At 41.7% G+C, this 18,551-nt stretch overlaps 1 protein-coding gene across 2 annotated transcripts in view; it reads left to right on the top strand.

Moving 5' to 3' along the window:
- Window positions 1-17,809, top strand: part of Xkr9 (XK related 9) — a 34,200-nt gene extending 16,391 nt beyond the window's left edge. For both annotated transcript variants that reach the window (XM_052175404.1, XM_052175405.1), the window contains 2 exons: window positions 3,768-3,988; window positions 15,764-17,809. In XM_052175404.1, coding sequence (XP_052031364.1) covers window positions 3,768-3,988; window positions 15,764-16,392 — 850 coding nt within the window. In that variant the 3' untranslated portion in view covers window positions 16,393-17,809. The remainder of the gene's footprint in view (window positions 1-3,767; window positions 3,989-15,763) is intronic.
- The last annotated feature ends 742 nt before the right edge of the window (window positions 17,810-18,551 follow it).

Genomic DNA, 18,551 nt, shown 5'->3' with positions numbered 1-18,551 from the left:
TGTCCATGAATTATTACACTATTGAACAAAACTCTTCCTTTAATTCCTTGGACGGGATTGTGCACTTTATAATCAGTTTATTTACGTTGTTTCCCAGAGGCTTACATAGCACTGACATGGTCTAGTCACAGCATCTTTCCTAAGATAGTTCATGTGGAGCAGCAGCCCACTTAGCAGAAAGGTCACAAAGAACTCCCGTTTTCAGTTTTGGAAACTGAGTAGAGAGAGAAGTTAGGAACTGGCAGAATCTGGATTTGAATCAAGATATTTTAGCGTTGTTAGAGTTTTTACTTGTCTCAATTTTTTTTCCTGTTGCTGGGATTGAAAATATTCCAACAAAATCAATTGACGAGAGTACAGGCTTATTTTGACTCATAGTTCAAGGTATAATCCATCATTGTGGGGAAGTCAAAGAAGTAGGAACTTGTAGCTGGTCACTTTGCGGTTCCACAATGAGGAACAGGAAGTGATGAGTATGCATTATGCCAATTTGTAGAGTCTAGCACCCCCTACCCTGGGAATAGCTCTGCCCACAGGTAAGATGGATCTCTCTACACTAATTATCCAAATCCAGTTAATCCACAAAAGGCATACCATGATGACCCTTTCTCAGGCAAATCTATATTTTCTCAAAGAGATCCTAGACATTTGTCTGTCTATTATCTACTCTCTACTATCCCTATCTATCTATCTATCTATCTATCTATCTATCTATCTATCTTCCCACCTACCTACCTGTCTATCTATAGATACGGACATGGTCTCACAGTCACCCAGTGACTTATGTGCACACTGCTACATCTAGTTGAATTTCTACCCCACACTGGCATCTGCTTCCTCTCCCAGTCTTTGCCTCCGGTGCTAATTAGGCTTTCTATGTGCATCTGATAACGCTTATGCAATTTTCATGTTTTTAAGTAGTATTTAACCTACTGGTTTATATTCACTTCAGGAATAGCAATCAGATATTTCCTGTTATGCTAGATACCCAGAACAGACTCAAGTAAAGCTTTCTACTATAAATTAGTCCCAGGCAGTGTTTTTCTTCTATGCTATGCTTTCACAGTGTGGTATTTATATTTCTAATAATCACTTATCTCTTCTGCTTTATTTTGCAGCTAGTAGTATAATGACTTGTCACATCTGTTGAGTTGTAAGGTCATTGAGGATGGATTAGTTGTCCTTATTTTGATATTTTTTCTACCTTGACCTCTGGCCCAAACTGAATTTAATTTGTGGATGTGATAGTCAAGTGGAAACTTAAGTAAATTTAAAGAGCCAACTATTAAAATATTGAGTTTAGAAAAGTTCCATGTAGAATTAGAAGTGAAGACAGGGTCCTTTAATCTGTGAAGAGTAGCAAGGAGGCATACCAGAATTGGGAGAAGACAAAAAGGCAGTGGTGGTAGTTTGTGTGGAGGCAGGTCACGGGAAAGCTTAGAAGACATGGTAAGAATTTGGGATGTTAAATATGATGGAAACCATTGGGCCATGTTGGCCAGAGCAATGACATAGGAATTATATTTAGGGAGTTCAATCTGATTGTGAAGGGGGCAGGTTATGTGAGGGACATGAATAGAATCAGTGGTGGACAAGATAGTCAGAACCTGTCTTAGTTAGGGGTTCCATTGCTAGGAAGACACACCATGGCCAAGGCAACTCTTATAAAGGCAAACTTTGGGGCCAACTTAGAGTTTCTGTTCAGTATCCCCATGGAGAGAAGCATGGCAGAGGACATGGTGCTGGAGGGGAAATTGGGAGTATTACATCTTCATCTAAAGGCAGCCAGAAGAAACTGACTTCCAGACAACTTAGGAGGAGGGTCTCAGAGCCCACCCCACAGTGACACACTTTCTTCAGCAAGGCCATACCTCCTAATAGTGTCACTTCCCATGGGCCAAGCCTATTCAAACCACTGCAGAAGGTATAGGTGCTTGCTGCAAGCTAGATAACAACTTGATTCTTGGAACACATATGGTGGAAGGAGAGAACTCTACTCCCCAAAGGTGTTCTCTGAATTCCACTTATATGCTATGCACACCCCTGCCCCAAAGAATAGAGTCAGGAAGAACAGTTGTGGACTAGTGAGATAATCTGGGTCAGGTGTTGCCTGATTAAGTTGGGGATGGAGTGGTCTGGATATATTTGATGTTAGAATCCCAGGAAATTTGGAAAGAACTCTTACAGGGTCTGCAAATTATCTGTCTGTCTGACTGCCTATCTATCCATCCATCCATTCATCTATCTATCTATCTATCTATCTATCTATCTATCTATCTATCTATCTATCTATCTGTCTGTCTGTCTGTCTGTCTGTCTGTCTGTCTGTCTATCTATCTGTCTATCTATCTATCTAGTCACCATCATCTGTCTAGATTATAAGTCTGAAAAAATTGAGGGTAGATAAGAAGTTCTGGTAAGTTTTAAAGCAGTGTCTTGGTTTCCTTTCAACCAAGTCTCAAATTGTTCCTAAATAAAAGTCAATTTTTTTTTTTAAAAATATCACTTTTATCTGTAGGCTGCAGCTAGTATTTATTTAAAAGTTCTTTCAGATGAGAGGCCTTGGCAGGATTTTTTTTAAGCATCTTTGAGAGTTTTTTGTTTTGTTTTCCTTTTATATTTCTACTATGAAAATTTCTTAGAGAACCCTTGATAAATCTCTTCTTGAGTCTTCACATTCTGCCAGGAAATGTTCTGAGTTGTAGTTAAAAGAAGCAGATGAAGACTAAATTGGAGCTATTGTTTTGGAGTACAGTAGGTAAGGATCAGAACCTGGTGTGGTGCGGTGGACCGTGAGAGGCAGCCCGGGAAGGTTGAGCTGGGCTTGAAGCACCGGAGACCCAGAAGGGATGTTAGGAACGTTGTCTGCTCCAGACTCCAAGCGCCTGCCATGTAGCCACAGTCCCCATAGAGAGAACTGTGGCCTTCAGTCACATAGGGACAGCGCCCACAAATCCCTCCTCGTGTAGATGAGGCATCTCAGGCCAAGCCAATAGGAAGCTGGTTTGGCTTAGCTCTGCTCAGCTCTGCACCAGCAGTGCAGTGGAGGGGGCAGAGGCAGTTCCCCTCCCCGCTCCCACCCTTTCCTGTTCACTGTTCTAGCTCGCTAGGCTGGGCCAGAAGTCTCCACAGATAGCCTCCGGTACACAGACACCCTGGGTTGGGGCTCTCTGTAAAGTGTCAGCGAGCCATTTTACCCGTAGCACCTTAGCCCTTCCAACTGTGAAATGAAACCAGCTCCTAATTATCTCATGATTATTGTAAACATGAGGTATTATCATATTTGCTCAGTAGACATATCACACAGACATTAAAATTTCATGAGGTACAAATCTTAGTGAAGTCTCTGAAGTGATTATAAAGTAATGTATTAGAAAATATACGTGCAAAAATTATGTATTTATATATTACTTCAATATATACACAAATATACACCATAAAATGACAAAGTACAGAGAGTTGATCTATAGACGCTAAATAACAGTAAGAGAAAAAATTAAGGTCTGTGGCATGCTAGGATGTATATAGATAACAATATTATTATCTATTATATATTTAAAAAATCTAGAAGGAGTTTTTGTGTATTTTCACTATAAAAAACTAATAAATATTTCAGGTGATAGACATGTTTAACCTGATTTAAACATTGAACATATCCATGTTTTGAAGCATCCATGTGTCATAAATATTTTATCTTTTATACATTATTTAAAATGAACTTAATGTCTAAAAGGATATGACTGAAAAGAAATACGTTTACTTCACAGGTATTGGTTTGCCCTGAGAACAGGTTACCATGTGGTTTTCAAACACAGTGACAGGCCAAGTAATTTCATGGAGGGGCAAACGGACCCTCACAAAGCAGCAGTGGACATGGCCACCGACTTGAGCATGCTCAGGCTGTTTGAGGCCTACCTGGAAGGCTGCCCTCAGCTCGTTCTCCAGCTCTACGCCTTTCTGGAGCGTGGCCAGGCAAATTTAAGTCAGTGTGAGTATTTCTTAATACCCCAGGCTAAATGTGTGCCACCGAGATCTTACGATAACTGTATAAATCATGTTTCAAATATTAAGACGTGCAAAGATATAATCTCTCTCTCTGATCTTCATGTTCCTTCCCTTGTCTGCCCCAAAGGGGAATGGCTGCTGTCAGTTACTAGACAGTCCTTTGGAGAACTTGGAAAAAGCGTATACTATGTTTTCTTTTATTTCGCTCCTTAAGACCAAGAGGGTAGCAATTGGCTTGTTTTTTGTTCTATGTCTAGCAGGACTGTCCAAATCGGTGTGGAAACTTTCCCCATTTTTCTTCTCACACACATTGTGCTACAAATAAGAGATAAACCACAGTTTACCAGCCAGTCTGTTATTTATGTAAATTTAGGTTGTTTTGTTTAAAACTGACTATTAAGTGTTGAGTCAATTAAGCTTTTGAATCTTTATGTTATGATTCTGCCCTTATCATTACTGTTTTTTTTATTGATCTTTTAAAAAATTAGAACAGATTGTTTTCCTACAATATAATCTCGGTAGTTTCCTCTTCCTTTACCCCCATCCTCCACCCCTCTGGATCTTCCTTTGTCTCTCCTTAGAAAATGAGCAAGCATCTAAGAGATAATGATATGATATGATATGATATGATATGATATGATATGATATAAAAACCCCAAGCAACTTTCATCTGCAAGTTGTTGTCAGTAGGAGAGAGCTTCTGGACCAGGGACAGGGACAGGGACAGAGTCAGGAGACAGAGACAGGGACAGGGACAGGGACGTGTGTCTCTTCTTCATACCTCTTTTTTAAAGGGAAGAGTTGGAAAAAAGTTAATTTTAGAAAGAGAGAGAAAGAGAGAGAGAGAGAGAGAGAGAGAATGCACTAGCAACAGAGAACTTAGTAAATAAGTTTCTGTAGACATTTAGAATAAACTTGTAGCTCTTAAAAGAGTCTTCACAAAGAAATTTAATGCATAGAAAAGCACTTATGAGATCACACTTAATTTTTATAAGGTTTTCCATCAGCATATTCTTTTTATTCATTTTTTAAATTATTTAATCTTTCTTTACAGTCCGGCCATTATCCCCCTCCTGGTGTGCTCTCTGTTCCTCACCCCATACCTTCTCTCCTCTTCTCTCTTTGCACCCTCCCCATCTCCAAGAGGATGTCACCATCCCTCCCCCACCAGGCCTCCCTACTCCCTGGGGCTTCAAGTCTCTAAGAGGATTAGGTGTAGCTTCCCTCACTGAGGCCACATCAGGCAGTCCTCTGCTGTGTATGTGTTGGGGAGTGTTGGGGGTTGGCAGGTGGCAGTGGCCGCTCTAGAAAGGCCACACCAGGTCAAACAGTTCCACGTGAGGTATATTGAGAAGGGAAAGGGAAAAGGTGGGGGAGGAAAGAGAAGAGGGGAAGAGTTGGGGCGGAGTGCTTCTCCTATCTATAGGGATGGTGACATGGTTGCAGGTAAAGGTGAGCCCAGTGGATTCTGGGAGTATGGTGGCTGTTGCCTTGGCAACAGGAGTATAGGTCACGTTGTCACCTATGTGATATCACAGGTCTCGGAGTTCTTGATGCCAACAGGGAGGGTGTGTGTGTGTGGGAGGGGGAGCTCATATCAACTGGTGAATGCTGCCTGGTTGGTGGCTCAGTGTCTGAGAGACCTCAGAGATTCAGGTTAGTTGAGACTGCTGGCCTTCCTATGGGGTCACCCTCCTCAGCTCTTTCAAGCTTTTCCCTAATTCAATTACAGGGGTACCTGATATCTGTCCACTGGTTGGGTGTAAATATCTACATCTGACTCTTTCAGTTGCTTGTTGGGTCTTTCTGAGGGCAGTCATGACAGGTCCATTTTTTGTGAGCACTTCATAGCCTCAGTAATAGTGTCAGTCCTTGGAGCCTCCCTTTGGATCCCAGTTTGGGCCTGTCACTAAACCTTCTTTCCCTCAGTCGCTTTTCCTATTTTGTCCCTGCAGTTCTTTCAGTTAGGAACAATTCTGGGTCGTAGTTTTTGACTGTGGGACGGCAACCCCATCCCTCCACTTGATGTTCTGTCTTTCTAAGACAAGCCAAAGGGCCCACGTGAGGATGATTCAATCCTACTTGGGTGGGAGAGGGGACAAGGGAAAAGGGGAACATGATCAGGTATTGGTGTATATGTGGGAGAATAGGACTGAACCCCCCCCCCCCCAGGGACAGCAGAAACAATGGAAACAGGCCACCTCAGGAGGTAAGAAGCGGGGGACTCTCTAGAATATATCAGAGACCTGGGGGGTAATAGACTCTCAGGACTCAAAGGGAGGGACCTTAGAAGAAATGCTCTACATTGGGGAGGGGGAACTTCTAGAGTTCATCCGTATATTCTTAAGGATATGTTTGGATGAAAGTGTGACCAACTGGTAAGTATGGCTGCTATTGACAGTAGAATTTTGAATGATATTTTTCATCTTTTAAATGTTTTTTGGATTTTATTTGATAATAATAAAATTTTCAAAGTATAAAAATATCATGCTATACCATTGAGAATATCATACACCATGACCAAATGAGCTTTATTCCAGAGATACTAGGTTAGTTTAAGACACTCAATTTAATAAATGTATTGTAGAAATAAACTTAAGGGTGGGAAATGCAGAAAAAATTTGAAAAAGTTTTACTTGTCTTCTTTGTAAAAGTAATTTTTATTTACCAGATGTTATTATCATCTCAGAGGCTTACTGCTGAATAAGCTCACTCTTTCTAGCTCTTTCTGAACTCTTGCTGGCTGGTTCAACTCAGCTGTTCTGGCCCAAATTTCTATCCAAGACAATTGATTCAAACTGGCTTCTCTTGGCTTCTGACTGAATTGTTCTGCTTGGCCTTAAAGTAACTCTGGCAATTTGTTCTAATCTTCTGGCTTCATCTTATTCTTTGGCTTCAACTGCTTCTGCATGAACTCATGAATGAACTCAACTCTACTCAACTGAACTGACCTCTAAATTGTTTCTCTTTCTTGTCTGTTTTCCTGAGAGTTGGGTGAATCTTATCTCCGACTCATTCTGCCAAATCTTTCTCTGATTCATCACTTTGTCTGTCCCTCATTGATGTCACTTTCAAACATGTCTACTTTCTTTTACAAAGTAACTTTACAATTATTGTTAGGGATTAAAGGTGTGTACTAAAGGTGTGTCTGCATTTCAGTCAGATCCCACAAACCTAGAAGGTTCTTTAGATGTGATCCCTTGTCAGAGCAGTCATTGTGCTGGATTAAAATTCTTCTACACTTCATGATAAAAGTCTTGAAGAAGTTAGGAATGGATGGATTATACCTCAAAATGGTCAAGGCCATATACAATGAACCTATAGCTGATATTATTATAATAAAAACCAAATACATTACCTCTAAAATTGGGAAAGAGACAAGAATCTCTACTCTCATTGCTTTTATTCAGTAGAGAACTCAAACATCCTGTTAAATAAACAAGATAACACAAAGACATAAAGGAATACAAACATGAAAGGAATAATTCAAAGTGTCCTTAATTGTAGACTATCAATCTATACTTAATCTATACTCCAGAGAAGGTGCAAACTAAATAAAGTACTCTCTGTAAAGTTGTAGAACAAGAATCAGTACCCTTCATATAGACAACAAAGAACTCTGAGAGAAAAAATTTATAGAAAAATATCTTATTTATAATAGCTCAGATAAATAAAGTACCAAGGAATAAGCCTAATCAAGGAAGGGGAAAACTTTTATAATGAAAACTTTGAGACTAGAAAACAAACAAACAAAACAAAACAACAATAAAGACCTTCCACCAACAACAGAAAAGATACTAGATGATGGGAAGATATTCCATGTTCCTGACTTGACAGAGCTAATATGGTGAAAATGACTGTGATCTACAGAATTAATGTGATTTCTATCTAAATTCCAGTGTCATAACTAGTAAAAATATTTTAAGAATTTGCATAGATCTACAGAAGTCTACAAAACAAATATTCAGTGCAATAATAAAGTGAAAGAGCATGGCTGGAGTTATTACAATACCTGATTTCAAATTATACTATAAAGCTGTAGTAATGAAAACAGTCTTGTACTGCCGTAAAACAGGCAGGTAAGACCAATGGAACAGAATAGAACATCTGGAAAAAAACCAATAAGCTATGGCTGCCCAATTTTCAAAAAGGTGTCTGAAGCATGCATTAGGAAGTCTATCCAAAAACTGGGTGGTGGTGGCACACGCCTTTAATCCCAGCACTTGGGAGGCAGAGGTAGGTGGATTTCTGAGTTCAAGGCCAGCCTGGTCTACAGAGTGATTTCCAGGGCAGCCAGGGCTACACAGAGAAACCCCGTCTTGAAAAACCAAAAAAAAAAAAAAAAAAAAAAAAAAAAAAAAGGAAGTCTATCCAAGAAATGGTGTTGGCTTGGATAATGTGCTCCCCCAAAGCCATAACTATCTAACAAAATCCCCAGGACCAGGCATGAGAAGCTCCCTTTCCTGTTGTCGGTCAGAGGTGATCAAGAGATTACCCAAACAATATAGGCTATTGCTGCTGTCCTTGGATATGTCCCAGAGGTAAACGTTAATATTCCATTACCGAAGATACCACATATGTTATACAAAAGACCAGGAGGACCTAGGCTGGATCTGACTTGAAAGCTCCCCGGCCCCACAGGAATTAGTTTTCACAGTACTGGAACTTGTTATGAAAGTTTCCAGGGGAGAAAAGCAATCAATGATCCTACCCAGCTGTAACATCTATGAACCACAACAACTAGGATGGCAGGCAAGATCCTAAGATGCAGTTGTGATATCTTGGTGGTAACCAACAGCTCTTTAATTGGACTTAAGGCTACCTTAACAGGAGGAAAATCATGTGTTTCTACTAGTTAACTATGTAGGACCAGTGAGTTCAGGGACCTTTGATGAGGACTTACTATTGCCACATTACTAAAACATGGTCATTCCTAACAGTATTTTAATATTTGTCTAGTTGTGGCCAAGCTTCTTCTGGGAAAGGTATGAGTATAATACAGATGGCCCGAGGAGTTGCGTCCCCACATGGCAAGGACCTGGTGTGTGTGGGGGGGATATCCGTGCAGAACCTCCTAGCCTTTCCTGAGGGAATGCTTAGTTTGCTTTTTCCTTGATTTTGCTAAGGGCAGTTTTTACGTTTGCTTTGTCTGTGACAGACATTTCCCCAGAATCAGAAAAAGAAAGCTTGGGCCATGATTTACTCTTGTTTGTCTCCGAGGATTGTGGGAATGGAACAGATCACTATTCCTCTGTTAATAATGATGATTTAATGGAGTCAACACTAGGGCCTGGCCTGGACACATCTGCTGATGTCCAGATGTTCTCTCCCGATGGGAACTCGGTTCTGACAATGGTCCACCCACCAACCTGTTCTGAACACCAGGAAATCTTGTGTGAGATGTGTTTCTTATCAATGACTGGAAAGTTTCACCCACAACACCTCACCCATATGACTGCCTAAACAAAACCTGAAGAAGTGTAACACCAACAGACAAGGAGGAAATCTCACAGAGCCCGTCCATAACAGAGAACTAGGCAACTAAGGAATTCTGAGACTGGGAGAAATCGTTTTTCCCAGGGATGAGCCCCCCTACTTAGTTATAGAACACCAAATGGGCAGACCTGAATTCATATACATATAAGAAACACTAAAAGGACAGCTTGTATTTATATATTTAGGTGTGTGTGTGTAACAGTAATGGTTAAAGAAAAAAAGCAATGACTTTACAAGGGAACCGGCACAGGACATATGGGGTGTTGGAGGGAGAAAAGAAAAGCAGAAAATGATATATCTTTATTAAAAAGTAAATTTATAAAGAATTTAATAAGAAATGGTGTGACAAAATTGCTTATTTGCCCATAGAAGAATGAAATTAAATCCATATCTTTTACCTTGTACAGAAAAATCAATTCATTGTAGAACAAAGACCATAATTTAAATCCTGAAATGCTGATACTGCTAGAGGGAAATGGGATGGCATAGGCAAGAACTTTCTGAACAGAACTTGGACAGCACAGGATCCGGCCTCCAGAACCAAGACATAGACTTACACAGCAAAAGAAAATGTCCGCAGAGTGACCAGCCCGCAGATTGGGAGAAAAATCTTTAACTGCTGTTTTTATTTATTTATTTATTTTTTTATTTGATATTTTTTATTTACATTTCAAATGATTTCCCCTTTTCTAGCCCCCCACTCCCTAAAGTCCCGTAAGCTCCCTTCCCTCCCCCTGTCCTCCAACCCACCCCTTCTCACTTCCCCGTTCTGGTTTTGCCGAATACTGCTGTTCTTAAGACAAAAGGGCTAATATACAGAATTTACAAAGAGCTGCCAAAGTTTTGGACCGATATTTTTATAGTTTCTGTTAGCAAATGGGTTACTAGACTTGACAAAAAGTCATCAACAATACAAGCACGGATTTCTATTATGTACCTTTTTGTTATTGTTGTTGCTTGGTTGGTTTGAGGAAGGGTTTTTCTGTGTAGCCCTGGCTGTCCTGGAACTTGCTCTATATGCCCTATTGCTGAAGTCACCATACACTTCAGACAAAAGACCAGGAGGACCTAGGCTGGGTCTGCTTGCCCCTGCCTCCTAAGAGCTGCATTTAAAGGCATATGCCACTATGTTTGGCTTCCAGTAAGTATCTTAGAAAGTAGTCAACATTCTTAGCCATCAGGGAAACTTAAGTTAAAATGACTTTGAGATTTCATCTCTCCCAAGTCAAGTGGATATCACAGATGATGATGATAAGATGGTAAAAAAAGAGAGACACTCTAGGAGAAACCAATATAGAGGTAGCTAGGAAAATTAAAAGTAGACACACCATATGACTCAGTTATACCATACGCAGCCATATAACTAAAGAACTCCATATCCTAGCAGGGAGATACTGACACTGCCATGTTTATTATTAGTCTGCTATGAAGGAAATGGACCCAGACTAGGCGCTCATTCACATCTAGCTATTCATGAATAGCTAGTGAAAGTGTGGTACATATATACTATGTAGTTTTACTTATTTATACATAAAATGAAGTTATTAGATTTGTAGGAAAGTAGATGAATCTGGGAAGTATGATATTAAATGAGATGACCCAAACTCAGTTAGACAAAGCCAGATGCTCCCCACCTACACAGGCTCTACCCTGTGAGGTTGCAAGTATGTATATAGATGGACATAAATGTGACCAAAGCATACAAACCTGGAAAAGAGACCAACAGAGTTATTAAAAAGCAGCTGAGGGGCTGTGTCAGGGAGTGTTTGCGAACCCCAATAGGCCACCCAGGAGCCATTTCCAGTGTCATAGCATTAGGGTCTCTTTATTACAAGCTCAGGCTTGGGCCCTCCTCCAACCTAACCCTGACACAGTAGCATGGGAAGGGAAGGCGGAGCAGCCCTGAACCCTCAGCCGGACTACGTTTTATAGGAAATGGAAGTTAAGTGAGGGCTCTCTGTCCTGGCAAGAATCTAACTGAATGTCTACTGTAAGCCGGCAGGGGGTGCTCTGAAGCAAGACTGTATACAGTCACAAAAGATCTGAAAGTGCACCTGAAACCATCAGACTAATCTTTGACTGTTGCTAGGAAGTAGCTGGGGAGTAACTCTGGCCAAGGACAAGCCATGGGGTCCTTCTTGGCACTGGGTGCAGCTTGGGTTCTCCTGCAGGTTGTTCTCAGATCTCCACATTTTCCCTTTTCTTTAAGATGGAGGCCTGTCTTAAAATGGAGCAGGTTTGGCCTCTCATGAGGCCCAATCATGGGACTTCCTGAAGTTTTTAGACTTTGTTCTGAGGGATTGGTAGCATATCTAATTTCATGAAAACAGTAACAGGGCTATGTCTTTATGACTCAGTTAAACCAGGCCTGGATGTATTGGTGCCTGGAAAGGACTGGACCATTATATTTTAGAGGGGGTTGGGGTTGTCATTGTCCAGTTCTTATGGTGTCTCTGGGGCTGGGGTAGGGGCTCCAATAGTGGGAGACAGTGGGAAGTCTTGAGGCTGAGTTTCCTTCTACTGGTCTGGGTTGTTTTCTACTGTAAACCGGTCTGTGATTCTATGTTGCAATCCATCGACCTCCAGGGTGATGGGAGGGATTTTCTAAGGATGCTCTAACGACCCCTAGCTGGAGGGGGCCTGTTTTATAGAGCATATGAAGTTTAGGGCAAACATGTTTCGGAGCTCATTGGCCACCTTTGAGATCATTGAGCAATTGGCGCTCCTCGAACCCAGCAATGACCTTTGCCTGTATGATAAGAACAGTGTGTGTGGGGTAGCATCCCGAACATGATTTCAAAAGCAATGAGTCCCATCTGGTAAGGGGAGCTTCATACCCAGTAAAGAGTGAAGGAAGGAGAGTTACTTAGTCATTGTCAGTCTCTCAGGTCAATTTAGTTAAGGTCTCTTTTAGGGTTCTGTTTATTTTTTCTACCTGTCCTGTGCTCTGGGGTCTATATGTACAATAGTTTCTAATCAATCTCTAGACTATTGGCTAGTCTCTGACTTACCTGGGACACAAACGCTGGTCCATTGTCTGGCCCTATCATCTGAGGAAGCCCCTACCTTGGCAGTATGCTCTCTAAGGGCTTCTTTGGCACTGTGGATGTAATTTTATGTTGAGTGGGGAAAGCGTCAGTCCAACCTGAAATGGTATCTATAAACATCAGTAAATATTTATATCCAAATTTTTCTGAATTAACCTGATGTCTGTGTGTCGGTACACTCTGGGCTTTGAGCCTCTGAACCTATTCCCAGGGCTCTTGTTGGTCACTGCACTAGTTACCCGGCAGGCTTTATAGTTTTTGACAGTCTCAGTCATTTTAATCTTGATGTCAGTTTCTGTGATTTCCGGACACCCCTGTGGGAGGAGAGTGGACTTCCATTTCCTCTGGCACAATGGACTTGTAATCTGCTGCTCTCCACCACCTCCATACTGTTAAGACATGGGCATATGTCTAGCCCAGACTGTCATCTTTTGAATATTTAGGGTGATCATGGAGTATAGGATCCCCCCAGATGCAGGGAAGTCAGGGGCAAGAGAGGTCTGACTTCTAGGGCAGTGTGACAGGCTGCTTCATATGAAACTGGGTCTTTAAAAATTTTTTTCCTGCTGTCTTAAGTAGTGGATGATGGCCAGCTTTTTAGGCCCCCACAGAGCCCTTAGTATGGAGAGGATATTCTTTTCTTCTGTTGTCAGAAGGCCTTTCTCCCTATAAATAGGCCCATGGATGTGAGTGGTAGTAAAGGCATACAGGCTATCACTGTCCCAGCATACCCCTGTTCGTCCTGAATGAGGCTTTCTGAAGATCTGCTCTGGTCCCATGGATATGATCCAAGCTGTCCAGGCCGTCACATATGGTCCATTGATGTTTGGGTCAGGCAGCAGGGTAGCTGGGCTTAGGGAATCTGGAGCCTGAAGGTTATCCTAGGGGATTTAAGAGGAGAGACTGGTAATGAGTCACTTTGGCACTGGCTATGGTCAGGCTTTGGCCCAGTGATAGTTTTTTCAGCATCCTTAACCAGGAGGCTGTGATGATGTGTAAACAGGGGGTCCAGCTTCTGGCAACTGGGTCCAATTTCTTTGACAGGTAGGCCATTGACTGGTGAACTCAAAGCTGGCATAGAAATTTTTCTGGTCCCCTGGATTTAGAGAGGTCACCTGTGGTTGGCAGAGTAGGCAGAGTATTTTTTTTTTTCTTTTAGCAGAGGCTCAATAGTCTAAGATTTTCAGGGCCTCTAAGAGGTCCTGTGTTTTTTTTTTTTAGACAGTTTTGTTTGGTTTCTGTTGTCACCAGGAGGTCATTTATAAACTTTAAGTTTTATTAAATCTAAGGAAGCTGGTGGTTTTTTTCTCTACTTTCAGGGTTATCCTGGGCATCTTTTTTTTTTTTTTTTTTTTTTTTTTGTCTCCTGAATTTTTTTAAAAATTTATTGATGTATTTATTTACATTTCAAATGATTTCCCCTTTTCTGGACCCCCACTCCCAGAAAGTCCCATCAGTCCCCTTCCCTCCCCCTGTTTTCCCACCCAACCCTTCCCACTTCCCTGTTCTGATTTTGCTCTATACTGCTTCACTGAGTCTTTTCAGAACAAAGGCCAAGGTTTGAATAGGCTCCCCCATGCCTGGGGCATTTTCCGGCCAGTGGCCCTCTTTTTTTTTTTTTTATAATAAGTACATTTATTTTCTAAGTGGGGGCATTTTGGTCCATAGGGCCCCTCTTACCTTTTTTTGTAGAAGTCATTTGTTTTAGACATGTCCTATACAGGCAGGCCACTGTCCGAGGAATCAGGGCCTGGGTAAGTACATTGGTCTCTGGAAGCTGTTTGTTTGAGATCTCTCTTACAGGCTTCTGGTTTGGCTGGTTTCTTGTCCTTGAACCATTTGGAGTTTACTGATATCTGGTGTTGTCTAGTTAATAAAGGCTGGAGTTATTGCTGTTTTTGATTGTCTTTGGCCTAATTAGTGGCTGTCTTACAGCTGCTTTGAGACCTGCCAACAGAGCCTGGCAGATTTAAGAGTCTTTCTTTATCTTTAGTGGTGTTGAAGTCCTAATCTGGGTGGGTTAAGGAAAGCCAGTATCAATCACTGCTTGGTTCCTCCGTGGGGCCAGGAACCAGTTTCCTGGCCTCTTTCTTGTCCTCTGCCTGTGGTGAAAAGAATGTCCAAGAGCTCTTCGAAATCATCTCAAGTGGGCTGGTGAGTGAAGAGGACTGTCTCTAAGAGACTAATTAAGTCTTGGAGGTTGTCTGAAAAAGGGGGAGTTCTGAGTTCTCTAGTTAAAAAGGTCACTAGTGGCAAAGGACCAATAGTGATGAGGTTGGTTTCATTGATCACACATCAGCCCAGCTGCATGCATGGGCAGGATGACAGACTCAGGCTCCAAAGTCCAATCTTATCCATATTTTAATCTTTGGGCAGAGCCTGGAAGAATTTAGTCTGAAGCCCTCCTGGGTTGCCTCCCACCATACCATAGTGTATCGCCTTGCTTATTTTAGCTCTGGGTGGCAGTATCAGATACTGCTTACTCCAAGGGACTCATATTCTGTATTCTTTGTGACTATTTCTTTCTTATATTTGCTTTTGTCTTATATTTTTTCTTATATTTGGTTTTGTCTTATATTTGCTTCACTTTTTAAACCATTCCCTGTTTGACAGTGAGGTAGTAATGACTAGTATTTCCAGAATGGTAATGAACTTCTGCTGTGTCCTGGGACAGACAGATAGTTAAAGGTCCCAAACCTATAGAACTTTGTGAATTTCAGAGTCTGTTTGTTTATGTGATTTAGGGTCTGTAGGTTCTGAAAAATTACTTTGCTAATGATATATACTTTGTTAAGTTTTCTTTTTAACTGTCTCATAATTCATTAAGCTATCTCCCAGTGAATTAGGTATGAGTATAAGGTTAAAACCAAATAGTATAGAAAACCAAGATTTACAGTTGTAGTGTTTAGCATAAGTATTATTTACTGAATCTATTCAAGACAATTCTGAACTAGTATGATACAGTTGATTAGAATACCAAATAATCTCGGTTCCATCTCTTTCTAGTTGTATGCCAAGAGTCAAGGAATATTTTTCTTCAAACCTCAGTTCCACTAACTTGATGTGCAGATATCAAAGAATTAGATATGTAGGCTACCTGATATGTTGGTGTGTGTCTACACTGCTAGAGCATGCATGGCACATGCTAGTTTATTATTACTAATATTACTGTCACTACTCCTAAACTAATGTGTTTTTTGTTTTTTCTTTTGTAGACATGGTCATCATGGTTTCCTGCTGTGCTATTTCTTGGTCAACTGTCGACTATCAAATAGCTTTAAGAAAATCATTGCCTGATAAAAATCACCTCCAAGGACTCTGGCCCAGGCTCACGTATCTCTTTTACAAGTTGTTTACCTTGTTGTCCTGGATGCTGAGTGTCGTACTGCTGCTGTTTGTGGATGTGAGGCTCGCTTTGCTTCTGCTCCTATTTCTTTGGGTCGTAGGCTTCATATGGGCATTTATAAACCACACCCAGTTCTGCAATTCTGCAACTATGGAGCTCTTGTATAGGACTGTGGTTGGATTCATCCTTGTGTTTACATTTTTTAATATCAAGGGGCAGAATACCAAATGTCCAATGTCTTGCTATTATACTGTAAGGGTGCTAGGCACCCTGGGAATCTTGACTGTATTCTGGATTTACCCTCTCTCCATCTTTAACTCCGACTATTTTATCCCTATCAGCGCCACCATAGTTCTTGCTCTTCTCCTTGGGATTATTTTTCTTGGTGTTTTTTATGGAGCCTTTCACCCAAATAGAAATACAGAAACACAGCATGATGAAACTGATGGAAAAGCACCTCGGAGAGACTGTAGAATAAGATATTTTCTAATGGACTAAGTTGTGAATTCATGAGAAATGTTTAATTTTTGTTTCATCGCTTAGTAAAGAAAATGCCTGTCATATGCATGTGCTGCTACTTAGTCTATCCCCTCTGACTTGAAATGAGTTATGGCAAATGGTGAATGAGAACGTAATAGTATCTTACTGTTTACAATAATTTCTTCTCGTGTTGCTGAGGATCAGGCCCTATGCACGCTATGAAAGTGTTCTGCCTTTGAGTTGCACCACCAGCCATCTCGCTGGTTCCAAAGTCTTTAGTACAGAGATAGTTGCTTTCTGTCTGACAGAGCGGCTGTGTGGTTTCTCAAGTGGAATAAACACTGTGGTTCCCATGAGGCCCACAGGATGTAATGTCCTTCAGTCATGTTCACCCTGCTTCTTTCTTGTTCCGTTCCCAGGCCTGCTGACCTACACTTCCCTACCAGCTCCCTTACTTTAATATCTTAGTTTTTAATTTTTACGACTCAATGAGTTTCAATGTGGTTGTTTACGAGAGCATTGGCCATTTCTGTCTTTCCCTTCTCAGCAACCATTGACCGACTGTAAATCCTTAGTGAGGAGTGGACCTCCCCACTCGCTCTCCTTCCTCCATGACAGTGCCGATGTGCTCAATTTCCCATAGGTAGCTGTGAGTTCAAGAACACAACATCCATGTAACTCCTGAAAGTCTACACTCCATGTCACCCCACTACCCACCCACCTCCAGCTCTTACATTCCTTCTGACCCTTCTTTCAGGCTGGTCCTGGAGCCTTGGAGGGGTGACACAGATGACCATTACAGCTGGGCACTCAACAGTCACTCATTCTCAGTACTCAACAGTAGTCATCAGGTAGCCTACATATCTATTTCTTCTACAAAAAGAAGCTTCTCTGAGGAAAGCTATCAAGCTTTCTCAGCACACAACTATCAAGATGGGTGCTTAGAAGGCGGCGATTGATGGTCACATCACATGCAATTAGCAAGACAGCAGTTGTAGTTTCCTCAGGGCCTATGATGTGCCCCAGTCATAGGCTCGTAACTGGGCTGAACAAACCAGCTGTGGAACAGGGATCAAATCTTGATATAATATGTCTTAATTATTATCTCTGAGTAGTTTAACTCAGAATTTTTCCATTAATTTATTTGGTCACTTTACATCTCAATCACAGTCCACTTCTCCTCCTTTCTCCCAGTTCTCCTCAGAGAAGGAGGAAGCCCCTGGGTACCAACCCACCCTGGCACATTAACTCACTGCAGGACTAGGCACATCTCTCCCACCGAGGCCAGACTAGGCAGCCCAGTTAGGGGAACACGATCCACCGGCAGGCACCAGGGTCGGCCAGCACCTGCTACAGTTGTTGAGGGATCTGCATGAAGAGTAAACTGCACATCTGCTTACAAAAGTGCAGTGTGTGTGTGCGCGCAGTGTGTGTGTGTGCGTGCGCGTGTGCGTGTGTGTGCGTGTGCGCGTGCTGTGTGTGCGTGTGTGTGCGTGTGCGTGTGCGCGTGCATGTATGTGCGTGCGTGTGTGTGCGTGTGTGTGCATGCGTGTGTGTGCGTGTGCGTGTGTGTGTGCATGTGTGTGTGCGTGTGCGTGCGTGCGTGCGTGTGTGTGTGTGTGTGTGTGTGTGTGTGTGTGTGTGTCTGGCCACACATGTGTGGTTGGTGGGTCCAGGTTAGTTCACTCCATTGATCTTCCTGATCAGCCACTAAAATAGACTTTTAATGTCATCACCAGAGACCAACGTGAGGCTTGAGCTTTGATGTCCGAAGTCCCCAGGTGCTGTTGATGCTAGAGAACCAACCCTCTAAATTCTAAAGAACAGCGTTACGCACTACCTTCAAAGTAACCATTAGAGGGCGACAAAATCACAGAGAAATCGGGTGCACTGCACTGCTTCACCTTCTGACTTTTCTCCTGCTAACTTGTTACGTTCACAAGCCGTGAGACTATTAAAATTACTCACCAACTTTTACATTGTTGCCACTCCCAATGTAGTGTAGAGCAGAGTTTGTGTTTGTGACTGTGAGTATCATTGGTAATAGCGCGTCTCTCCGTCTGGTCAATGCCTATAATAAAGTCAAACATGGCCTTTTCTGGATTACATTTGTACACTTATTTAGTAATCTTTAAGAGTTAACAGAAACTATTTGCTGTTTCCTAAGAGACTCCATT

Source organism: Apodemus sylvaticus, chromosome 3 (genome assembly GCF_947179515.1).
Source record: "Apodemus sylvaticus chromosome 3, mApoSyl1.1, whole genome shotgun sequence".
NCBI lineage: Eukaryota > Metazoa > Chordata > Mammalia > Rodentia > Muridae > Apodemus > Apodemus sylvaticus.
This window is presented reverse-complemented; position numbering and strand designations above follow the sequence as displayed.